The sequence below is a fragment of the Nannobrachium achirus genome (assembly GCF_963921795.1).
Source record: "Nannobrachium achirus genome assembly, chromosome: 19".
Taxonomy (NCBI): Eukaryota; Metazoa; Chordata; class Actinopteri; order Myctophiformes; family Myctophidae; genus Nannobrachium; species Nannobrachium achirus.
In genome coordinates, this window is record NC_137826.1 from 11,286,467 (window position 1) to 11,309,313 (window position 22,847).

A 22,847-nucleotide genomic window follows, 5' to 3' on the forward strand; every position below is an offset into this window, starting at 1 on the left:
TAACCTTTACTTTTATGAAATATCCGAGGCCATAATGATTTACGGAAGCTGTTTCTGAAATTGGTCACCATGTGAAAATGTGTCTTCTGTTCAGTAAAGAGTTGAGAGACAGGGAGACATCTGTTACTGAACAAACACCATACCAATTATTACAGAATATATATATTTTTTACTTTTTAATTAGAAAAAAAAAAAAACTCAAGAAAACACACTTGAACAACTAGAAAACATCACTTACAGCCGTTCCTGGATAGATGTTAAGTCGAAGCGACGGTTAGATATTTGAATACATATTGAGCCAAAGAACAACCAGACTCTACTAATATTATTCTCACTGTTTTGCATATTGCATTTCCTCGTCAGTGGAACAGGTTTGAGGAAGAGAATCGTGTCCAGACCAGATACAGGCTCTGTCCACGCATGAAACAATCTATGTCATCAAAACAAATCGCTTAGAATAAGTGGACATGGCAACACTGTCAAGAAGAGCTTTTACCCGGAAGCTGTCAGAGCCGTAAACAAGGACATAGACAATAGAGAGGAAGGAAGAAGTGTTGACTGTAATTATTCCTGTACAGATTGCTCAAACCAATATTGCAAAATGTGTACAAATGTATGGATGTACTGTAATGCCTTACTGCACATTTTATAACTCCAGACACTAAGTCCCCTCATATCTGAGTCCTCATAGAAAGTCGTCATGGGGCTTTATCTTTATAATCTCTTATCTTTGTTTTACTAGATTTTCAGGCCGCGAAGAAAACCAAATCCACAATCCAGTAGCACTGACCAGAGCACTGTCACGTGAAGCTTGGACAATCAAATCACATTTTGTGACATTTGTTGCACCAAGTAACGTCAATCCGGATTTCACGTTTACGTGATCAAATTGTGACCTAATTCGGACAGACAAATCATCTGGATGTCACGTTGTTGCCGTCCAGGCGCCCACATAAACATATTTTTATGAATTTGTGAGTTGTTATTTTTGCATAACGGTGCATGATGCCACTGTGGAATTATTCTGAAACCACATATTATCCTGTCTGAATCAGGAGGATGAGATGGTGCTGGATCAGTAGTCTGTCCTGTAGACTGCAACTTTCATTGGTGTGCGTTAGCACTACACTTCCATTTCACTGCATTGTAACAATGACAAATACATCCTCTTGATTCTTGATTCATCATTCAATAGGGCTGCCGTGAAAAATACCTATTTTGCCCGGTGCATGTATGAATGCATTTTGGTGTGTGAACCAAGAAAAACATTTTAGAATAGCTAAAATAGACGATCTACAAGCTCACAACATGTTGATGTAGACCGGCTTACTATTTTAAAATGTTTTTCAAACTAGTAAAAAAAGGCATCGCACAAGATAGGGCCCTAAAGATACAATCCATAGGCTTTATGCCCGTTCTCTCTTTAGCGATGGAGAGGTACGGTAATTGCAAAGATGGCAGTATCCTACAATAAAGATGGCAGTGTCCAATCTGGTGCTGCTTTAAATACTTTTATTTACATTGTCAAACAGTAGTACCTGTGTCGAACCCAACACCAGGGTCTACATTTCTCAATGGAAGAGTAGGGAGACCATCTCCAACCACTGTAGATGTACTAGATATCTTTATTAAAATACTCTACTATACATTACAGATTAATTACAATAACGTTTTATTCATTAAGCACTTAAGCACATAGCCTACTTCGTCATAAGACGAATAGGGGGTACAGCCACCAATCTTCAAGTTCACAATGTGTTGCATCGTGGCATGTTTTGACCCAAAATAGGGTTAATGTGGTTAAAATAAGTCCCAGATTGTAGCTGTAACACGTTTAGAGAATAACGTTTGATGCAAATGTATTCACAATGTTGTAAGTGAACAGGAAGCTGTCTTATATGCACATGCTATCTATGCATGCATGTACAAAGTCCAGTATATGATGTTGAAGAGGAGGTAAGTCATGGGAAATATGATCCGGGAATAAGAGTCTATCATATAGCTGTTGCTCATTATGAACTGGAGGTTTCGTTTCAAGGGGCGTTTGCGACGTAGCCTGGTGCCCTCAGATTCCGGGGAGGCAATGCCAGAGTTCTGAGACTGAGCGGTCCTTTCTGTATTGGGGATGCTGGCAACTTCTGGAAAGGATGCCAGGTCAATGTCATTTTCATGGTAACAGCCATCGAATGCCATAGCCTGGGCGGCATGGTAGGTGGTAGGGATCTGGAATGACGAGAGAGGAGAGGGTGTTACAACATTTTATGTTGTATTAAAGGAACACATCACCCATTTTCAACTTTATCTTTGTGTAACAGGTTTTCAATTATGCTCATTATAAAATGGCAACATTTCTGACTACTTTCTTTGTGTCTTAGAGGCCTTTTCCACCAAAAAAACCTTGGATCAAGAACCAGTGCTTTCTTGGAACCGTGGTTCGTTCTTGCGAACCGGCTTGCGTTTCCACCAGATTTAACCAGATTGAACCAGAGGAACCAAGGATTTGTGTTCCTGTTCCGAACCAACTTTTAAGGTTCAGAACCAACTCGGTTCTCGATGGAAAAGCTCACCTCTGGTTCATCCCATAGGCGGGAGAAAGAACCAGAACCGGTTCTTTGCCAGTGGAAAAGGCCCCTAACAGGCAGGCTGTGGACAGTTCAGGAACCTGCCTACCGATGACATACTGTAGTACTAGGGCCTTTTCCACCAAAAGAACCTTGGTTCAAGAACCAGTACCGTTCAACTTTCTTGGAAAGGACCTGAACCGGTTCTTTGTCTAAAAGCGCCCACAATAGTGAGTGGTAATTCTAATCTAAACCAATGGAAACTACAGGCTATCTCTTCCTGGAAAGTAAACGTAAATATAGAAGCCATTGCTCTTGTTTGACATGACCAATGATGTGATTGGTACTGATTTGTACTGATATCATCAAAATTGTGAACGATCCACAGTCCATGCACGCATATGTGTGTGACTGTGTGTGTGTGTGTGTGTGTGTGTGTGTGTGTGTGTGTGTGTGTGTGTGTGTGTGTGTGTGTGTTTGTGTTCTGTATTCTGTTGCGCAAATCCTTTGTCCTGTCATGTACGTATATAGGTTGGCGTGCTAATATTATATGCACTAAAACAAGGTTGCATTCCTGGTGCATTCCTGGTATTAGCCATAGACTGTAAAAAATAAATATGGATGAAGGGAGCCCTGTGGTTTCTACAGACCCATTTTAAGCCACTTTTTCTGCAAATTCAAATCTGCCATTTTTGAACTTCCGGTACCTAAAACAAACCTGAAACGACTGCTATTGGCTGCAACCGCAGCGAGGGCGGGTCTTCACTCCGTAGAACCAATAGAAGCATTTATGAAAATGTTTGCTAAGGTCATAAAATCAAGTGTAAAGTCCGGCCAAAAACATATTCACTTGTATTGAGAGTACCATTATATTCTTTTGGAGCCTGCAGGAGGTGAAATAGCGACATCAGCTGGGCCATTAATGGGAACTGCACCCTTAAGAGAGTCAGGAAGTGGGCTTCAAATTAAGCACAGATTCCTTGGCGCCTGGTATTAGTCAACAACTGGATTGCAGCACATATCATCAGTGGTGCTTAGAAAATACTAATGTTTTAATAAAGTTTATTATGCTTTAAGCAGTTATTTATTTATTTATTGAGGACAGGAACCCAAGGGCAGAGAAGCCATGCGTAGCGTAGCATGTAGATCGTCTATTATTTGACAATTTGGCCAATGTTGAATTTGTCATTTCAGAGGTATTAACAAAATCAATAACCAAAGACAATGCATAGCTATTTCTTCCAGGACCTTCCAGGACCCTTGATCAATTCCAAAACTTTTCTAGTACTGTAAAAATATTTTTCTAATTTCAAAATATTTCCAGGAATTTCATGACCGTGGGAACCCTGTATAGTAACACATAAAAACACATAAAAACATGCAACACAATGACCTTTGCAGCCTTGAGCCTCTTCATCTCCTCCACAGTGGTGAAGTAGTTGACGGCGGCGTATTCGATGACAGACAGGAAGACAAAGAGGAAGCTGGCCCACAGGTAGATGTCAACGGCCTTGATGTAAGACACCTGCGGCATGGAGGCTGAGACGCCAGTGATGATGGTGGACATGGTCAGGACCGTGGTGATGCCTGCAGACACACAGTATAGTAATGTAGTGGTCCTCAGCCCGACTTGAAAATCTCAATAACATTTTCTCGAGGGCTTGAAAATCTCAATAACATTTGCGGCCCACACATCTGCTCAGATGGGTGGGCCGCGTGCATCTTCGGAGTACGTTTGTTTTAACCTTCAACGTTTTATCAGTGTATGTTGGATTCATGTCAATTTGTGTTTTCAAATATTTAACCATTTGAACCGTCAATACTTAATAAACTTGACCTTTCACTCTGTACTTAGTCTGCTCTTTTCCCCCAATACACCAAAGCTCTTTGCCAAAAATAGAAGATCTACAAGCTCACAACGCCTCACGCTGCGAGGCGTTGTGAGCTTGTAGATCTTCTATTTTTGGCTAGATTTCTCAGAATATGGACAATAGGGTTCAAGTGGTTAATATAAAAAGATATATATATCACTCAAAGATTTGGAGGACCCCCTGTAGTAACTCTGAGGACCCCCTAGGGGTCTCGGACCCCCTGTTGAAGACCCATGTTTTAACCAATTAACACTTGAGGTCGGTTCAGAAAAACCTCTTCTGAATTCTAACAGTTTTCTGAAAAACCTATATTGCTACATCATTTCTGTCTTGTCTCCGTATTTTTTACTTTTTGTGTTTTATTCTTATTTTTGTAAATTAACGCCTTACTTGCTCTTTACAGTATACTACAGCGTCACACAAAAGCATCAAAAGTACTACTTTTGAATTTTGAATCCTGAAATCCTGTCTTGCACATGAGTTTTCCATCCGACAGACGATATACTGTATAGCTAAAATCTGAAATGACACAGATCAATCAATCGATTGTGTTCAAGCTTGGATCAATGGAACTAACGCAGGATACTGTTCTGTTTAGTGGTAGCAATGAAAAGTCATATTATCATTCAAATCTTAGTGTTTTGCCAATTATTTGAGAGCCCACTCGTAGTCACCCCCAGGTTGAGAACCACTGCATTATGTATCCTGTCTGTGTCACACAATTCTCTGTCACCCGCCTGACTATTCAGTCCTGCGTCAGTGTGTATTTATTGCATTAAAGCTGCAAGTCATTGTCATCGTCTAATTCACCCTTTGTTAGCCTCCTGGTTGGTCCCTGACTGACCAACCAGCAGGCTCTATCTGCCTTGTCCCGCCCTGGTCCCGCCTTTTTTATGTTGAATTAGCTAAAACATAATTTTTGGAGAAATAAAAACATTTAAAAACATGCTGATTCACTATGTTGCCACTGAGCAGCTCCAGTTGACTGAAACAAAGTTTGAAATTAGAATTGAGCACACAGAATAACAATATGAAGCAACTGAATTAACATGGCAGTGGATGGAATGTCCCACTGAATGTCCCACCAAGACACAGCAACCAATGGGTTGGGCAACGAAGAGGGGCAGGACAATGGGCGGGACTTGAAAAAGGGTGAATTGACTAATCACAGCTCACGACCGATGTCGTTACATGCGAAAATCTTCCGGTTCGGACAGGCTTTCTATACATATAGTCCAGAGGGTCCGGACATATGGAGGTGCACAAGTTCTGAGAAAAAAGTTCTGAGACCACCCAACAGAAGTTCGGAATCACAAATAAAAGTGTATACGTCAGAAAGAGCATGTACTGGACTTAGAAGTTAACCGTAACCACTTAAACCCTATATAGAGTACTTTGTTGAAAATAGCTGATCTAAAAGATCACATCACATAGTGAGCAACTGAGCTTGTAGACATTTTCAAATGTCACATAAACTAACGTGGATCACTGCTGTACCCAAAGAGACGCGGGCAGGCACGGCCCTCCGGTCAATCCAGAAGGACACCCACGACAGCATCACCATCAGCATGGTAGGAAAATAGGTCTGCAGCATGAAGAAGAAGATATGCCGCCTGAGAATGAAGTTTATGTAGAGGCGATTATACCATCCTGAAAGAGAGATGAAAATACAGCATGTACGAATGCACTCACGGTTATGGGTGGAGGGATATAATGACAAAGTGAGGCGAGAAATACAATGCAGTGCTGAGAGACACTGTTTTTTTACAACAAGGGTTCATATGTTAGATTGTAATTAGAGAAAAGAAAAGATGAGTGTTAAAATGTTTTCATTTACTGCTTTCTATCGTTTTAGCGATTTTAATGACATTGATTTCAGTGGATGCATGCAAGTGGCTAAATATGTATTTTTAGATACACTAAGCCCATTCCCAAGATGCACCACAATCTTTCATGGGCAGATGTGACTTATGGGGGCTAGTTGTGTTACTGTAAATAGTAATTAAGAAATATTGCTGGCTTTAGTGGCTTATTGTGTCTAAAAAGAAACATTTAGGCACTTGCACGCATGCCCCCATGCACTGAAATCAAAGTAATTAAAATCGCTAAAACAATAGAAAGAGGTTAAAGGAGCTATAGTCAACTTTTTCTTGAAAAACAGATGCTAAAATAAAAATAATGTTTCGAAATTATTTTATAAAAAAATAAGCTTCATATATGTGTTTCTAATTCTATTCAAAAATGACCACAAAAAGCGTAAAATAATGATAAAATAATCATTTTGGCCATTGTCAGACCAACACTTTTACATTCTAGTTTATAGACTAGGATGGCCCTACAATTAAAAAGTTGAATATAGCTCCTTCAATGAAAACATTTTAACACTCATCTTTTCTTTTCTCTAATTACAATCAAAAATTTGAACCCTTATTGTAAAAAACAATAATTTGAATTAACCCATTTAACTGGGTGTGTCATTTCAGATTTTAGCTGACTGATTGATTGATTGAGGACTTTATTAGAGGTTTGTATAGGACGGTACAGGACAGTACAGTTCACTGGTACAAGGTCAATTAAAAGCAAGAAAGCTTTTGGTCTTGTTTCAATTGGGGTTCCTTTTTACAACTCATACCTCATTAAATGACAGACAAATAAAACACAGCACTATTCAGAAAATATCACAAGACAGTCGGAAAACAAAATAAAATGATATAGTATTTATAGTAAAAAGGTCAGGGGAAGGTAAGGATAGGCATTGTCTTTCTTTTACCAGTTTCGAGTTGCAGCCACCTGTAAGTGACTTTTCAGAGCGGTATTAAAGGAGGGTATGGATTTACACTCCTTTAAGGCCACCAGTAGGGCATTTTTGCGTCATAGCAGGAGAACAAAATGTAACCCTTTGTTTGAGCCAATTCTGGGTTGGACGTGATTTGTGGAGCTGGTGTTGTAATTGTGAACATCCTTGATGTTTTGTCAGGTACATGGGTATCTTAGTGCATTGTATCTTGTACACCAGGCCCATTGCAAGACACTGTACTCTGTCAGCTACTATGAGCCAACCCACAATTAAAAAAATATCAGATAAGGTGAGCCATGAGATGGAAGGTTAAGCAGTAAGCAGCCTAATCAGTTTGTTTTGGGCTGTTTGGAGCCTTGTTTTTAAGGCCTTGGAGGCGCTGCGATGCCATACTGTATGTGCACCGTCAAAGTGGGGTTGAATGGGTGCTCTTGCTTCTTCAAAGTGTTTCTACTAAATATAGCAACATTTAGCAGGTCACAGGACCCGTTTTCAATTGTCACAGAGAGCCATACCGTACATACCAGTGCTGCTGTAGAAGGCAAGCCCGAAAGAAGGGTGGAATTCTTCAACAAAAAACTGAGACAGCACGATCTCGTCTGTCCTCAATGAATCATTGCCGTTCTTCCAGTAGAGCATGAGGTCATTCTCATTGTACGCATCTTCAGGAGAGGAGAGAAGAGGGCAGTATATGGATGGACAGGGAACAGGAATGACACAATCATTAGTTTCTTCTAAGGCTAGAGCTGTTATGTTAACCTATACTGACATGATAATGACCATGATACTAACCATGATAATGACAACACTACTGACCACAATACAGACATGATACTGCAATGACCATGATACTGACATGATATAGACCAGTGGTTCTCAACCTGTGGGTCGGGACCCCCAGGGGGTCCCCAAATTATTTTGGGGGGTCCCCAGATGATTAACTTAACGTGCAACGTGTTTTCTCACTCAACAATAAACAAACCAACAAAACGTTTAGGTGTATAGAGGGTTTATGCACATTTCTAAAGTTACAATTTAAGTAAGGTCTTTTTAATACCTCTAAAATGACAAAATTGGCCAAATTGTCAAATATTAGAGGCAGAAATTGTGAAGTTGCGAGGCGTTGTGAGCATGTAGATCTGCTATTTTCACAATAGAACCGTGATATACAAATGTAATGCCTCAACTCTTAGTGCTCGTCAGGGTGTGGGGGTCCTCAGTTAAAATGTGATTATTTTGGGGGTCGTGGCCTGAAAAGGTTGAGAACCACTGATACTGACCATGATACTGACATGACATTGACATGAATCAGGTTTTCACCAAATGTTGGCCTGTTAATGACATGCCCAGAATAGGGATGCAGGTAGACCATAATACTCACAACTCTCCAGCTCCAAAGAGCAGTTCTGCGTATCTAGAGGGAAACTGCTGAAGTCCATTGAGCAAAGCGCAGTCACAGTGATCCTACAACACAGCTCAAAATTAAATCCACAGTAAAATGTATTTATCAATATTATCCAGCACTGGTAAATGGTAACTGTCCTTGCAATACATACTGTACATTGCCTTACATACTGTAAATTATCATTACTGCTACACAATGATTTACAAAACTTGGTAACACTCAAAATATATTAAAATGATATAGCCAGCCATTGATGAAGTCCAGCTTGACGTACCTACAGTATATACCGAAGGTACTGTCAGTTACATATACATTACACAGTACAGTAACACACAGTACAGAAAAGGTACTATAATAAATATTATTGTAATACTCTTTCAGCCAACCAGCTATACAAGACAGGAATGCAGAGCTGGAGGTAGCAGAGACAAAAATGTTGAAGTTCTCTCTGGGAGTAACAACGATGGATAGGATCAGGAACGAGTACATCAGAGGGACAGCGCATGTCAGAGATAAAGCCAGAGAGGCCAGACGTAACCAACATACAGTTTAAGTGTATTGAGGGTATCTGCACATTTCTAAAGTGACAATTTAAACACTTTTTAATACCTCTAAAATGATAATTTAAACATTGGCCAAATTGTCAAATATTAGAGGCAGAAATTGTGACAATAGCCGATCTACCGGTACATGGTCACAAAGGCGTTGTTGAGCATGTAGATCTGCTATTTTCACAATAGAACCGTATACAAAATGTAACTCTTAGTGCTCGTCAGGGTGGGGGGTCCCAGTTAAAATCAGATTATTTTGGGGTCGTGGCCTGAAAAGGTTGAGAACCACTGGCCTGGAGGAAGACCGGATATTCATGGATGTTGTGAAAGAGGACATGAAGTTAGTTGGTGTGAAAGAAGAGGAGGCAGAGGACAGGGTGAGATGGAGGCTGATGATTTGCTGTGGCGACCCCTGAAGGGAACAGCCGAGAGGAAAAGAAGAAGAATTTAGATTCTAATGGTGGGAAAGGGAATTAAATGATAGAGGAAGTGTTCCAATGTATCACTTTCAACCTGCATCGATATTTTGGGTATGTCATTATAGTGAAAAACTTTTCTGAAGTTTTTCATGTGAAGCTCAACCAATACTCCAGCTAACACCACTCCCAGATTTTCCACACCTCAATTGCACCTCTTTGGCTAAGGGCCCTGCCTTTGTACCGTCTGCGACGGAACTCACTATGCGGCGGAGCTCACTCTATAAATAATGAAGATAACAGTGTTCTCGCCTTTCAGGTGAGCCCACAAATAGCAGATAGTCTATTTCTGCTATTAACACTGTCCTACAACAAAGCATACAATAGTGTGCAGTAAAAACTAAATCGGACTTAAGCAATGGCCACTGTATTCATAGAAGACGTAATGGGTGATACCTGACGCTGTAGAGGATATTGCCATTTGGAAAAACCCTCAGCATGATGTTCTCCACAGTGGTATCATGAATGAAGGAACGCTTGGAGTGGACGAAGAACACATCGGGAACCCATATCTTCTTTACAAGCCGGGCATCGAACGTGCGACTCTTGTTACTGCTGGAGGGGAAGGCCAGGCGGTCATCCTGCCAGTAATGTCTCAGGTACAGAGTCATGGTGAAATCCTGATTGTACGAGAAAAACAACGAAGGCTTCCTTCCCATACTGTACATACATGATGACATTATACAGCAGGGGTCTTCAACGGTTTCAGATCAAGGACCCCTTAGTTGAGAGAGAGATGAAGCAGGGACCCCCACAACCTCTTCATAGATTCGATATAGGTCCATCATTTGACATCACAATCATCAGTGTATTTTGGATTCATGTCAATTTGTTTTCAGATGTAACCACTTGAGCCGTCATTAACTAATAAACTTGGCCTTTTACTCTGTACTTATTCTGCTCTTTCCCCCCTCTACACCAAACCTGTCTGCCGAAAATAGCCGATCTACAAGCTCACAACGCCTCGCGTAGATCTGCTATTTTTGGCTACAGTTCTCAGAATATGGACACTAGGGTTCAAGTTGTTAATATATTATATTATGTATTATATATATAATATGTGGAGGACCCCCTAGGAGTCCCGGACCCCCTGTTGAAGACCCCTGTTATACAGTATATGGCTCATTGTAAAGTCACATTTTGTGTGTTTCTTTGGAGTCTAAAGTAAAATGTATCCTTGATTTGTAAGACCGTGTCACTCTGCATCATTTTGTACATGCTTTAACTTCTGGTAAAATATTGCAAACTTATATGCATCAACCTTAGTACTAGAAAATTAAAATGTCAAAACTGAAGTGTTGACAAAAGGAGACCTCAGTGGCACTTACCATGTTTACTTCAGATATGCTGTCAATACTCTCCACCTGGACGTCTATGCCCACAGGAATTGCTTGCCCTACAGGAGGTAAAATGTCACATGTCTGGTTCAGAGTCAGGCCTAAATGTCTCAGTGTGCACAGGACAAACACAGGACAGCACATTGTTTAAGATTCAACATTTAACCGTCAATATTTATCTTTACATTATAGTACAGTACATAAAAGTCAAATTAAGTGTATTTTTGACAGCACAAAAGGGTACCGTCTGTAAGTATGTGGCTCAGACAGAGTCAAAGGCAGAGCCAATGAAGGAGCAGCGTTCTCGGTGACATCACCACCAACCACCAAGTGTCGTCACATACCCACATACCCAGCACCGATCGCAGTACTTGCATGCTTTGCTGGTTCACAAGTAGGCCATATATGGCCAAGACTGCACAAGGCACAAATTGTCTATAATTGGCACACAGAGAGTGCAGTCTAGTTACTTGCGCCAGCAGAGCACACAAGTACTGCATTCGGCTGCGTATGTATGTAGGTATGTCGGTGTCTGTGTTTGTTTAAGCCCGTAGCCCAATCAGGGACGAGCATTTCTGGCAACATCATCATTAACAGCCAATGAGGGGCCAGCATTCCTGGTGATGCCAGTAGTGATTTGCCTGGTTAAAACCAGACCGAACACAACAACACCCCCTAGCGGTAGTGGTGTTGTAGTACGGTCTGGCCCCGATCCATTGAGATTCTATTTCCTCAAACAGCTTTTAGGGTTGGCCAATCAGGGTTGTATGCTTGGGGCACATGGTTTATGTAGGCTTGGGGCACGTGGTTTGGAGCAAACGCCAGAAATGAAAACTCTTCCTGAAATCCCAGACTCTCTTCCCAAAACGAAGTGTGTGATAGAGGCTGGCAACGCCAGGCAAAGTAGTGATGTCACTGGCATCGCTAGTAGAGATGCCAGTGGTGAGTGCACATCATGGCGCACTCTGCTGGCGCACAAGTAGGCCATACAAGGCCTACAGTACTTGTGCACGAAGAGCAAGTTGGCACCTCGACAGAGTGCAGTTCTAGTTGCCATCTGTGATCAGGCATAGCTATCACTGTCGTGTCATCAGAGAACCTGACCAGTAAGTTAGAGCTGTGTGTGGCCACGTAGTCATGGGTGTACATGGAGTCGAGGAAGGACACAGCCCTGAGGGGCTCCTGTGTTGAGGGCCCGGAGGGCAGAAGTGTTTGAGCTGATCTGCATGCTCCTGTACAGGATCCAGCTGCACAGGCTGGGGTTGAGTCCTAGGTTTTTGAGCTTGGTGTCAAGACTGGAGGCGACGATACGGTTTTGAAACGCTGAGCTGTAATCTATAAACAGCATTCTCACATAGGATTTCCTATTCCATAAGGAGAAGGTAGTGTGTATGAGTTGTGGCTATGGCGTCATGGATCGTTTTTTCCGGTAATTGAACAGTTGGGGTTTTGGGTGGGTGGCAACCTGCTTTTGACATGATTCTCAATGATGCCAATCATTTAAGTGAATATCTGTTCCTCTTTCAGACAGTAAAATGTCTAAAAATGTAAGCGTTGAAGAGAAATTGCAGAGTATGTAGAGCCTCGCATGCCATATACTGTAGATGACATGGCACAAACAGATGGAGACTGATAATTCTTGCATAGATTGTGACTCCCACTTGTCAGATGAGCAGATGACGTACTGCCAAAGATGACGGCTATAATAAACTGACAGACCAAGGCACAATCATCTGTTTCAGTCAATGTTTTCTTGACGATCATATTCGCGAATCCAAAGGACAGCAAAGACGAGTCAAATGTCTCTGGGGGGATTGCAAAAAGGGCTTTGTGTCAGTGGAAGCCGTGACCCTGTGGTCTTGGCAGCTCGGAAGCTGGCATCCGCTTACTGTTCTGTTGTGATGGTTGTGTTCTTTTCCATTGACATGGGATCATGACATCACTTTATCAGCCAGGACTGTAATCCCTCCTCTCCTCTCATCTCCATATGTCTACTCTCACTGCAGGACAACCAGATTCAGTATATCTTTATACTTTGCAGAGTCATTTTATGTTTTTACTGGAGGTGCCACCTGCCATCGGGAGTTGTGTGATGTGTCTAACTCAGTGGTGGGGGGAGTGATGATGCCTTGTCTGTCTGGAGGTGGATGAACATTTTGCACAAAATCATAATAATAACGTATTATTGCGACCGAAGGTCACAGTTTAGTATGTGAAACGGCACATGCTGTCTGTCTGGACATGTACACTTTTTACGGTCTATGGGTTTGCTGCTCTGACATCACGCTTTGACAACACTGTGATGTCATGGGAACCACTCTAACAAAATCCCCTTTATGCCCATATATAGAGATCCCTGATGTCATCAATATTAAGCCCATATCTAACAGGACTTCATATGGGAATGCCCATATATGGAGGAAAACAGCTCATATCTGTGTGGTTGGTTCAGACAGGGATCTCCATGTTATGCATGGGCAAAGCATATGACATGGATTGTATGTTGTGATGTCATGGGAACCACTCTTACAGAATCCCTTTTATGCCCATATATGGAGATCCCGGATGTCATCAATATTAAGCCCATATCTAACAGGACTTCATATGGTAATGCCCATATCTGTGTGGTTGGTTCAGACAGGGATCTCCATGTATGGGCCTCTGCATTGCTACAATGAAGGATTTTTTAATGCACACATCTATGGACTAGTTATTATAAAAGAACTGTTGATGTAAAAATGCAGATCTCGGGATCCAAATGGGAGGGCATGGCCCAACGTGGATATGGGATTTCATGTGGCCAGCCAGTGATGTCAGCCATCTTTATGACGTCAGTCGTCTATGTATGATTCCAAATTTGGACAAGGTTTCAAGCCTCACTGAGTTCCAGAGGCAGCTCCACTAATCATCATCAACGTAGATTTAACACTAAACAAGGCTCTAATCCGTTCTCCTGCTATACCACCAACATGTGGAACGCCCTTCCGCAAGCCTTAAAGGAGAGCAAATCCCTAGCCTCCTTCAAAATTGTTATGAAAAGTCACCTTCAGGCGGCTGCTACCCGTGACTTGTAAATAGACTTTGTATTCGATGTTTATGCTTTTTTTTTTTATTGATCTTATCCTAGATAAAGAACTATGTTCTATCCGTCTGTCTTTAAATGTTATATGAGATACTTAAAGTGTGGTTCCTGTGGAAATAAGCCGTAGTGCTTTCTAGGATCTCCTTTTAGTTGACCTTATACCAGTGACTTGAACTGTCATGAAACTGTACTTTTTTCTATTGCAAACTTCTAATACATATACATATACAATACATTTTTCAATCAATCAATCAAAGTTAAAAAGCTAAAATGGGACAAAATGCGTGGCCTGCTGTGGCCTGCTGGAAATGTGCACAAGAAATGTAGCGCTCTCAGTGGTTTGCAAGACTGCAGACACAGACACACAGAAAGACAGACCCTCTCCTAGACAGCTAGACCCCTGCAGAGCTACGCTGTAAAAAGAAACATGACCAGTTGGTTCTCTTGCTTGTAAAGAAATGTACATGATATGGAAGTAATGCACCTTGAGCAACTGCAGGATGAGTGGAACGGACAAATATCTTAGTTGTAGGTAGTGTTGCCCAAGCCCGATCCCGATCACGTGATCGGATCGGCCGCCGATATAGCCGTTTTTATAAGATCGGAGATCGGGAAAAAAAATCGGGAAAAAAAAAAGCTTTTTTTTTTTTTTTTTCCAAAAAAATATTTTCTGGGAGTACTGAAAGTTACAGGTAAGGTGAATGCGATATGAAATGTAAGCTTACCATAATCACAGTAATCCTTAATCATTTTCAATCATATTCAAGGGCTTTTGGAGAAATGAGACAGACAGAGCACTGCAGAGGGAAGGTGATTGTGTCAGACTCTGTGTACAGCTGGCAGCTGATGCCAATAAGTAGTAATTGGCCCCTTGCTAATGGATCAAAGGAAGGCAATTATGTCTCTCTGCACTGTCAACTAGCTCAGTGGTTCTCAACCTGTGGGTCGGGACCCCCAGGGGGGTCCTCAAATTATTTTGGGGGGTCCCCAGATGATTAACTTAATGTGCAACATTGTTTTCTCTCTCAACAGTAAACAAATCAACATAAAGTTTAAGTGTATAGAGGGTATCTGCACATTTCGAAAGTGAAAAATTAAGGACTTTACCTCTAAAATGACAAATTAAACATTGGCCAAATTGTCAAATATTAAAGCCAGAAATTGTGAAAATAGCCGATCTACATGCTCACAACTCCTCGCGTTGCGAGGCGTTGTGAGCATGTAGATCTGCTATTTTCACAATAGAACCGTGTTATACAAAATATACTTCCTCAACTCTTCAGGGTCGGGGGTCCCCAGTTAAAATATGATTATTTTGGGGGTCACGGCCTGAAAAGGTTGAGAACCAAGTGATAGAATGAATAGAATTTTTTCTTCTTCTTAATGCCTTGCCAAAAGATCGGATCGGGAAAGATCGGGATCGAATCGGAAGCAATAATATTTGATCGGTATCGGATCGGGAGCAAAAAAACCCTGATCGGGGCATCCCTTGTAGGGGTCATTATACATTTGGACATACATGACATTTTCTCTCTACAGTTACTCATCCTACTAGTGGACACTAAAGGCCCTATCAGAGTACAGTCTGCGGTGATAAGTCATCACCGCGGTGTAGTTTTCTAGCTATCACCTAAAAATGTATTACTAAGCCTAGGTGATAGCTAGAAAACTACACCGCGGTGATGACTTATCACCGCAGACTGTACTCTGATAGGGACTTAATAGAGCGCCTTGTATATGTTTATTGTTTATGTGCCTTAGTATTGTTTGGACAGCACTAGTGTCAGGCATAGCTCATGAAACGTTTGACCTAAAGCCATGAAACTCCTCCTCATGAGGAACACATTTACCACTGTGATCTCTGTTCCTTAGATCTTCTGCCATTTCTAATTAAATGAAAAAAGTTTCAATTTGAACTCCTCCTGGGTTTTTTGAGCAATCTGCACAAAACGTTTTACACACAAACGTTGGATGAATATCCCCTTTGGATGAAGTCCCCCCTTGGAGAGACGTTTGTACGTGAACAAATTGGCCTCTGTGAGGCAATGAATATTGCAGTTTTATGAAAAGTATTCTTCTGCCCCTGACTACGTGAATATAGTGTCATATTTCTTTAGAAACTTTCAGTATGGTAATGGCAGAGGGTCATGCCAAAAAGCACTGAAACATAGTTTACTTCAATTGGCCAAAGGGGGGCACCATAGCAATCATTTGAAAATGCAAACTTAGAATAGGAACGACATGCCTTGTTTGGCCTACAGCAATGAAACTTGCTTACACATGTGCCCTGTCTCATGAGGAACACATCTGTTACTTTAACCAGTAAGCCCCGCTCTGTACATCTCCTTGGATAAAAAAAAACCCAAAACATATGTGTGAAATTTTCCACACACAAACTATGGACCATTATGTTGGTACATGAACAATGAAGCCTCCCTGAGTCAATGGATATTGTAGAGGGAATGGCTTCATTAACAGTTGTGCATGCGCTCCTTTCTCTCAATGGCAATTCTGGGGTTTATGTAGCTCAGTCAGAGGGTCTACCTTTCAGTTAGAAGGTCCCATGTTTGAACCCCGACTATTGGCCAAAGGGAGGCGCTATAGCGCTCAATTGAAAATCCAAACTTTGAACAGGTATAACTCATGCCCCGTTTGAGCCTACAGCCATGAAACTTAGTAGTAGTTTTCCCTGTTGGTATCAAATATGTATACGGTCTTCTTTAACATAAACAGTACCCTGACCTTCAGTATTGATCTGTGAAAACAAAATGTTAACGCTACAATATGCAGCTTATATCATATTTTGTGGTAGAAGGCCAACACTGACATCCACTGTCATTGTAAGCCTAATTAGAATACTACAGCCCATCTGTGTTGTCTAGAAATATGAGGTTGTTGCAACGGTAGTTGTGAAACTTTCTCAAACTCTCACTCTGGACAAAGTGGCTTTGAAGGGAATGAAGCTTTCTATCTTTCCTTCTTTCATTTCTTTTCCCACTTGTGCTTTTCCTGCTTGGCCACTTTATTGCTGCTTATTATTATAATGATTATTATTATTTTAAGAAGTTGAAATGTTATCTAAAATACTTTGAATCAATTGAATGTGGTTGCTTGGTAAAGTTCTCGAAAGCTTGATGTAGGTTACAGTGTCATATTTTGTCTCATCCTATCCAAAAAGAAAAAAAAGTCGCACTGACCCAGATTGCCTGTAATGTTAGACAGTGACTGCAGCAGATTTTAATACAGTAATCTGGATTGCCATCCACGTTGTCTGAAAAAGGGAAACAGATATTAAATATATAAACAACAGCTGTAATACTTCTCTGCTGTCGTCATAACGGTTTTGTAGTTTTGCGCAAATAACATAGTATGACCAAATTTGGACAATCATTTTAGAGTCTCGCTGTTAATTCATATCAGTCCATTCTTTACTTTTTGAACAATATCTGCGTTCTCTCTCCAGGAGCTCTGCATGGATCTGCACAAATCAAACAAAGCGGTTGTTAATGCTGGCAGAACAAATGTGCTGTTTAAAATGAATAAGTGGTGACTGAGCAATTCTCATTTTGAATAGATTCTTCTTTTTTCCTTATTGTTTTTGCACTACACTAAATATCGTTATGATGCGTGGTGAGCTTGTAGATCTGATAGTATCACTCAATGTTCAATATGGCCACGCGCCGTGGTATCCTACTGCGTTCTACGACCATTACACCACTGCTTACAAATAAGTCATGACTGGATTTTATTGGACTATGAACAGAAATTCCGCCAAGGTTTCCAGCTTCAAAGTTTGCATTTTTCAATTGATTGCTATAGGGACACCCTTTGGCCAATGGTTGGGAGGCTTGTGTCTTCGCCGTTTGGCAGTAATGCTTTGAGTATAGCTTTTTTGTGTGTGTGACGTGTCACTTATGAGCGCTGAATGTTTTGTGGTCACTTTATGTACCTGTATATATTCTTCTTCTTCTTCTTTTTTTGCAATAGCTTTTGACACTATGTTTTATTATCTTTTTTTGTGCTCTCAAAACCTCATAGATCTCGTCGTAACCACTGACAAGTCCAAAGTCACCGCTAGCGGGGCTATTGTATGCGGTCTTAGTGATCATTATATGATCTACTCTACCCGAAAAATACACAAACCCAAAGCTAGTGGCCACAGAACTGTCGTTGCTAGAAGCCTGAAGAACTACTCCAGTGAGGCTTTTAATCTCAAACTAGCGGGTGTAGACTTTTCCCCAGAGCTGCAGTGTACAGATGTCGAGGAAGCATGGTGCGGTTTTAAAACCAAATTGACCGATGCTCTAGACGACGTGGCCCCCTTGAATACCACCAGGGTTAAAGCCCGCCAAGAGCCATGGTATAACTCAGATATTGCAGAATCAGCTAGACTCAGAGACAAAAAATACGATGAAAAACGAAAGTGCTGCAAAAAGCTCAAGAAAAAATTCAACCATGACCTCAAAAAACACATTGAGCATCTTACTGCTCAATGCAAGAGACTTAGAAACCAGACAACCGCCCTAGTTAGATCCGCCAAAAAAAACTACATCGACGACAAAATCGATGAATACAAAAACAACCCACGAGACCTATGGAAGTTGCTTAACAACCAATTAGGCTTAAAATCAAAAACCATATGCCACAACATAAACATCAAAACGGACGCCGCTCTCATTTCTGACAAAGGTGAAGTGGCTACCCATTTTAACAAAACCTTTACCACCACAGCCCGTTCACTGGTCAAAAGACTGGTCGCCCCATCTGGGCGGTATGGTGAAGAATTTGTTAATACATTCTACAAAAAACTGGGCGTCAGTAAAGACAGCTTTAAACTTTCCACAGTGACAACTGATGAAGTGTTTAAAAAATTGAGCGCCCTACCTCAACACAAGGCCACTGGCCTTGATAAAATCCCAGCTAGATTTCTCAGAGATTCAGCCGCCACCATTGCTCCAATCATTACCCACATAATTAACCTTTCCATCGAACAGGGTCATGTCCCCCAGGACTTCAAACTAGCAAAAGTAACCCCCCTGCATAAAAAAGGTAGCAAACTAGACCCTGGAAACTACCGCCCCGTTTCCATTCTTAGCTCCATATCCAAAGTCATGGAGAAAATAGTCTACGAACAGATTGCAAGATATCTCGATGAGAATAATCTGATTTACGAGTTCCAATCTGGATTCAGAAAATCCCATTCCACTGACACATGCCTTCTCTATTTGACTGACCAAATCAAACGCGAAGCGGATCAGGGCAAGTATAGTGGCATGGTCATGATGGACCTCCAGAAGGCATTTGACACCGTGGATCATGCTATTCTGATTGAGAAACTAAAAGCCATCGGTCTTGACAGCGCAGCAGTGAGCTGGATGCAATCTTACCTGGTGGGGAGGGAACAGGTGGTGGAGATTAACGGTACCCTGTCCCCCCCCCTCCCAGTAAGCTGTGGAGTTCCCCAAGGTAGCATACTGGGACCTCTGTTGTTCCTAATATACGTGAACGACATGGCATCTGCTTGCGACTGCAACCTGTTCCTGTTCGCGGATGACTCGGCTCTCCTAGTCTCGGGCAAGGACCACTTGCAGGTTGAAAAGACACTTAACTCTGAACTGAGTAAGATCTGCACATGGCTTAACGACAACAAATTATCAATTCACCTGGGCAAAACCGAGTCCATCCTCTTTGGATCAAATCATAACCTCAAAAAGGTAGAGAACTTCACAATCAAAGTGGGTGACAAGGTCATAACACGAAAAAACGAAATCTCCTACTTAGGATGTATCCTTGAAGCTAATCTTTCCAGCGAAAAGATGACTTCAAAAGTAATACAAAAAATCAACCAACGAACTCGTTTCCTACAGAGGATCGCCCCAATGGTCAACTTCAACACACTGAAGACCATAGCTGGTGCAATAATCCAGCCCCTCTTTGACTATGGAGTCCACGTATGGTATCGTGACGCCCCACAAGCCCTAAAAACTAAATTCCAAACAGCCCAAAATAAACTAATTAGGGTCCTGCTTAACCTTCCCAATCAGACTCACCTCACCGCTACTCACCAGTTAAGAGTGGGGTGGCTCAGAGTAGATGACAGAGTACAGCAACTTGCAATGGGCCTGGGCGGGGTTGCACCAGCTGTTACTAAGTTATAACGTAGCCTAGTTGTAACGTAAATGGCTTCTAAGTCAAGACTTACGCATTACTAAAATGTCAGGTGTTGCACCACACACATTTGTTCTTACGTATCTCTAAGTAACAACTAAATATTTACACCACCCCTTGGGCAGCACTAAGTCTTTACTAAGTAACCTATCTCTATGGGAGACTGGGAGTAGAGCAACTACACTACTAACGTGGCAGACGGCATTATATCGGCTATTTAATTAATTCTACAATGAAACGACCCATCTGTTTAAAACATACATTAAGCCCAATATACATTTCGGCCATTTGAAAATAGCCGATCTACAAGCTCACGATGTGTCTGCTATTAATAGAGTATTTCTATATTGCAGGATTGATACTTTTTTAATTCATTTGAGTACTTTTCAACCACTGCACATACAGCACAACAGCGAATTGAACGATGCGCTCTCTCTCTCTCTTCTCCCCTGTCTCCAAATATGCGATGCCCTGCGTTACTTCACAACGGGGAAAAATGTATGAGGCCAATATAATTTGTGATACAATCCGTTTGCAGGGCAGTGCGCAGGGATGCGCTCGCACTGTGCACGCATAACAGTGACTTTGTACATGCCAGTGGAGAGACGAGACAGAGCTCTCTGTTGACAAAAGACGACAAGCTTTACTAGAAACAGTTCGTTTTCATTGGATTCGGGAGCTATGACGTCATTTTATGCGACTATACATTACTTTAGGAACAGTCTACGCATTACTAGTTACGTTATGCCTTAAGCAGTCGTGGTGCAACACCTGTTAGTAACTCATTTAGTTACAAACTAACTAGTTGTTACTAAACCTCTAGTAAGGACTTTACTCCCTAACTTAGGGCAGAACGTAAGTTCTGGTGGTGCAACTGGCCCCAGGTGTACAAGATACACTACACCACTATGATACCCAAGTACCTGTCAAAATACTTTAAAAACGTTAAGGATGTCCATAATTACAACACCAGAGGCAGTGCCACAGATCACGTTCAACCCAGAGTCAACTCAAAGAAAGGGTCGAACTCGTTCTTCTGCTACACCACAAAAATGTGGAATGCCTTACCGAAGGCCATAAAGGAGTGTGGATCACTAGCATCCTTTAAAATTGCCCTAAAAAACCACTTACAGGCAGCAGCCGTTCACAACTGGTAAAAACCTAGCCCAACCCTACCCTCCCTGCCCCTTCCTTGTATATACTGTACATACTGATTGTTTAGACTTACTGTTACCTGCCCCTTCCTTGTATATATTGTATATACTGTACTTACTGATTGTATAGACCTACTGTTTTCTTTTTTTCTTTACATATCTACTGCATAGTACTGTGTTCTATTTGTCTGTCATTCAATGTTATATGAGATACTTTAATGGTTTCCTGTTGAAATAAGCTTAGTCTTTTCATGGATCTCCTTTTAGTAGACCTTGTACCAGTGAACTGTACCGTCATGAATCTGTACATTTTCCTATGCAAACTTCTAATAAAGCCTTCAATCAATCAAAAATGCTCTTTGGACTGTACACTACAGTACTCTTTTTCTTTATCTTACTTCTCTGTAATTAGTTGTAACCTTAACTGCTGTGCTGCCTCTGGGCAACTGAATTTCCCCTGTGGGATAATAAAGGTATCTATCTATCTATCTATCTATCTATCATACTGCTAAGTTTCGTAAAAACTGACAGCATGTTTAAGCCTAGCCCTGGTCCAGGTGTAAGTCAGTTCTCTGGACCAAGAATAAAACCAACAAAAACAAAAGGGTACCTTCGCACTGAGCGATGTGCTTGGCCCCCTAATATTAATAAAGCTTTTGACCTTTGAGAATTCTGTGTGTGTATGTGCAAAGCATACTGTAGGCCTACACGTGCACAAGCATTTCTAACATCAGACACTTGTGTTTGCATTGTCCATGCAGTGCTTGGTTTGCCACATGTGACATGAACCCTATCTCATCATCCTTACTCTGGGCATGTGACGTACTGTGAGTGAGCCTGCAGATCAGCTATTTGCGCCAAAGAGATTTTGTGCACTGCAGGCGGAAAAAAGCAGACCCCTGGGTGACCCTGTCAATTAAGGAACTATAGGCTGTAGGGTTCAAGGGGTTAGAGCAGTCTTACCTCCGAAACCCGGTCGCATCGCAAAGTCATGGTCATCAATGCGCAACAGCTGCTCCGATTTGATTAGCAGGGATTTGGTGCTGTCCTGCTTCTTCATCCGGAGGTCCACTTGACTGAGAGGCACACATGACAGTAAATATACACAGATGAATGTTGTACACAGGGAGCAATCTGCTGGCAGTGGCAGTGGTCATGTTATGTTTTATCCTTGCTTCTCGTCAGATTGAATTTAATACATGCATTATTTCCCCTTTTTATGGTATTTGATTTTTGATATTTAGTTAGATTCTCACAATTTAATTCAAAAAAGTGTTATCCACATAACCCTGGCATTCCTATTTTGTGCACAAAAAAACATCTGTTTTTCAAGCTCACAACATACATTGCAATTTTGTAGATAATTGTCGCTGTGGATATTGGTGCTATTTGTTGTACGACGAAGGGCCTGTCAGAAACATTCATATACATACAACAGGCATATT

At 41.4% G+C, this 22,847-nt stretch overlaps 1 protein-coding gene across 1 annotated transcript in view; it reads right to left on the minus strand.

Annotated features, from left to right (window-relative positions):
• LOC308304606 (gamma-aminobutyric acid receptor subunit rho-3-like) overlaps positions 1-22,847 on the minus strand; it is a gene marked incomplete at both ends in the record, with an annotated part of 32,749 nt that overhangs the window by 6,117 nt on the left and 3,785 nt on the right. The window contains 8 exons of the mRNA XM_080749232.1: positions 1,928-2,223; positions 3,955-4,148; positions 5,930-6,082; positions 7,754-7,891; positions 8,611-8,693; positions 10,058-10,281; positions 10,990-11,057; positions 22,366-22,478. Of these exons, the coding sequence (XP_080605358.1) occupies positions 1,928-2,223; positions 3,955-4,148; positions 5,930-6,082; positions 7,754-7,891; positions 8,611-8,693; positions 10,058-10,281; positions 10,990-11,057; positions 22,366-22,478 (1,269 nt within the window). The remainder of the gene's footprint in view (positions 1-1,927; positions 2,224-3,954; positions 4,149-5,929; positions 6,083-7,753; positions 7,892-8,610; positions 8,694-10,057; positions 10,282-10,989; positions 11,058-22,365; positions 22,479-22,847) is intronic.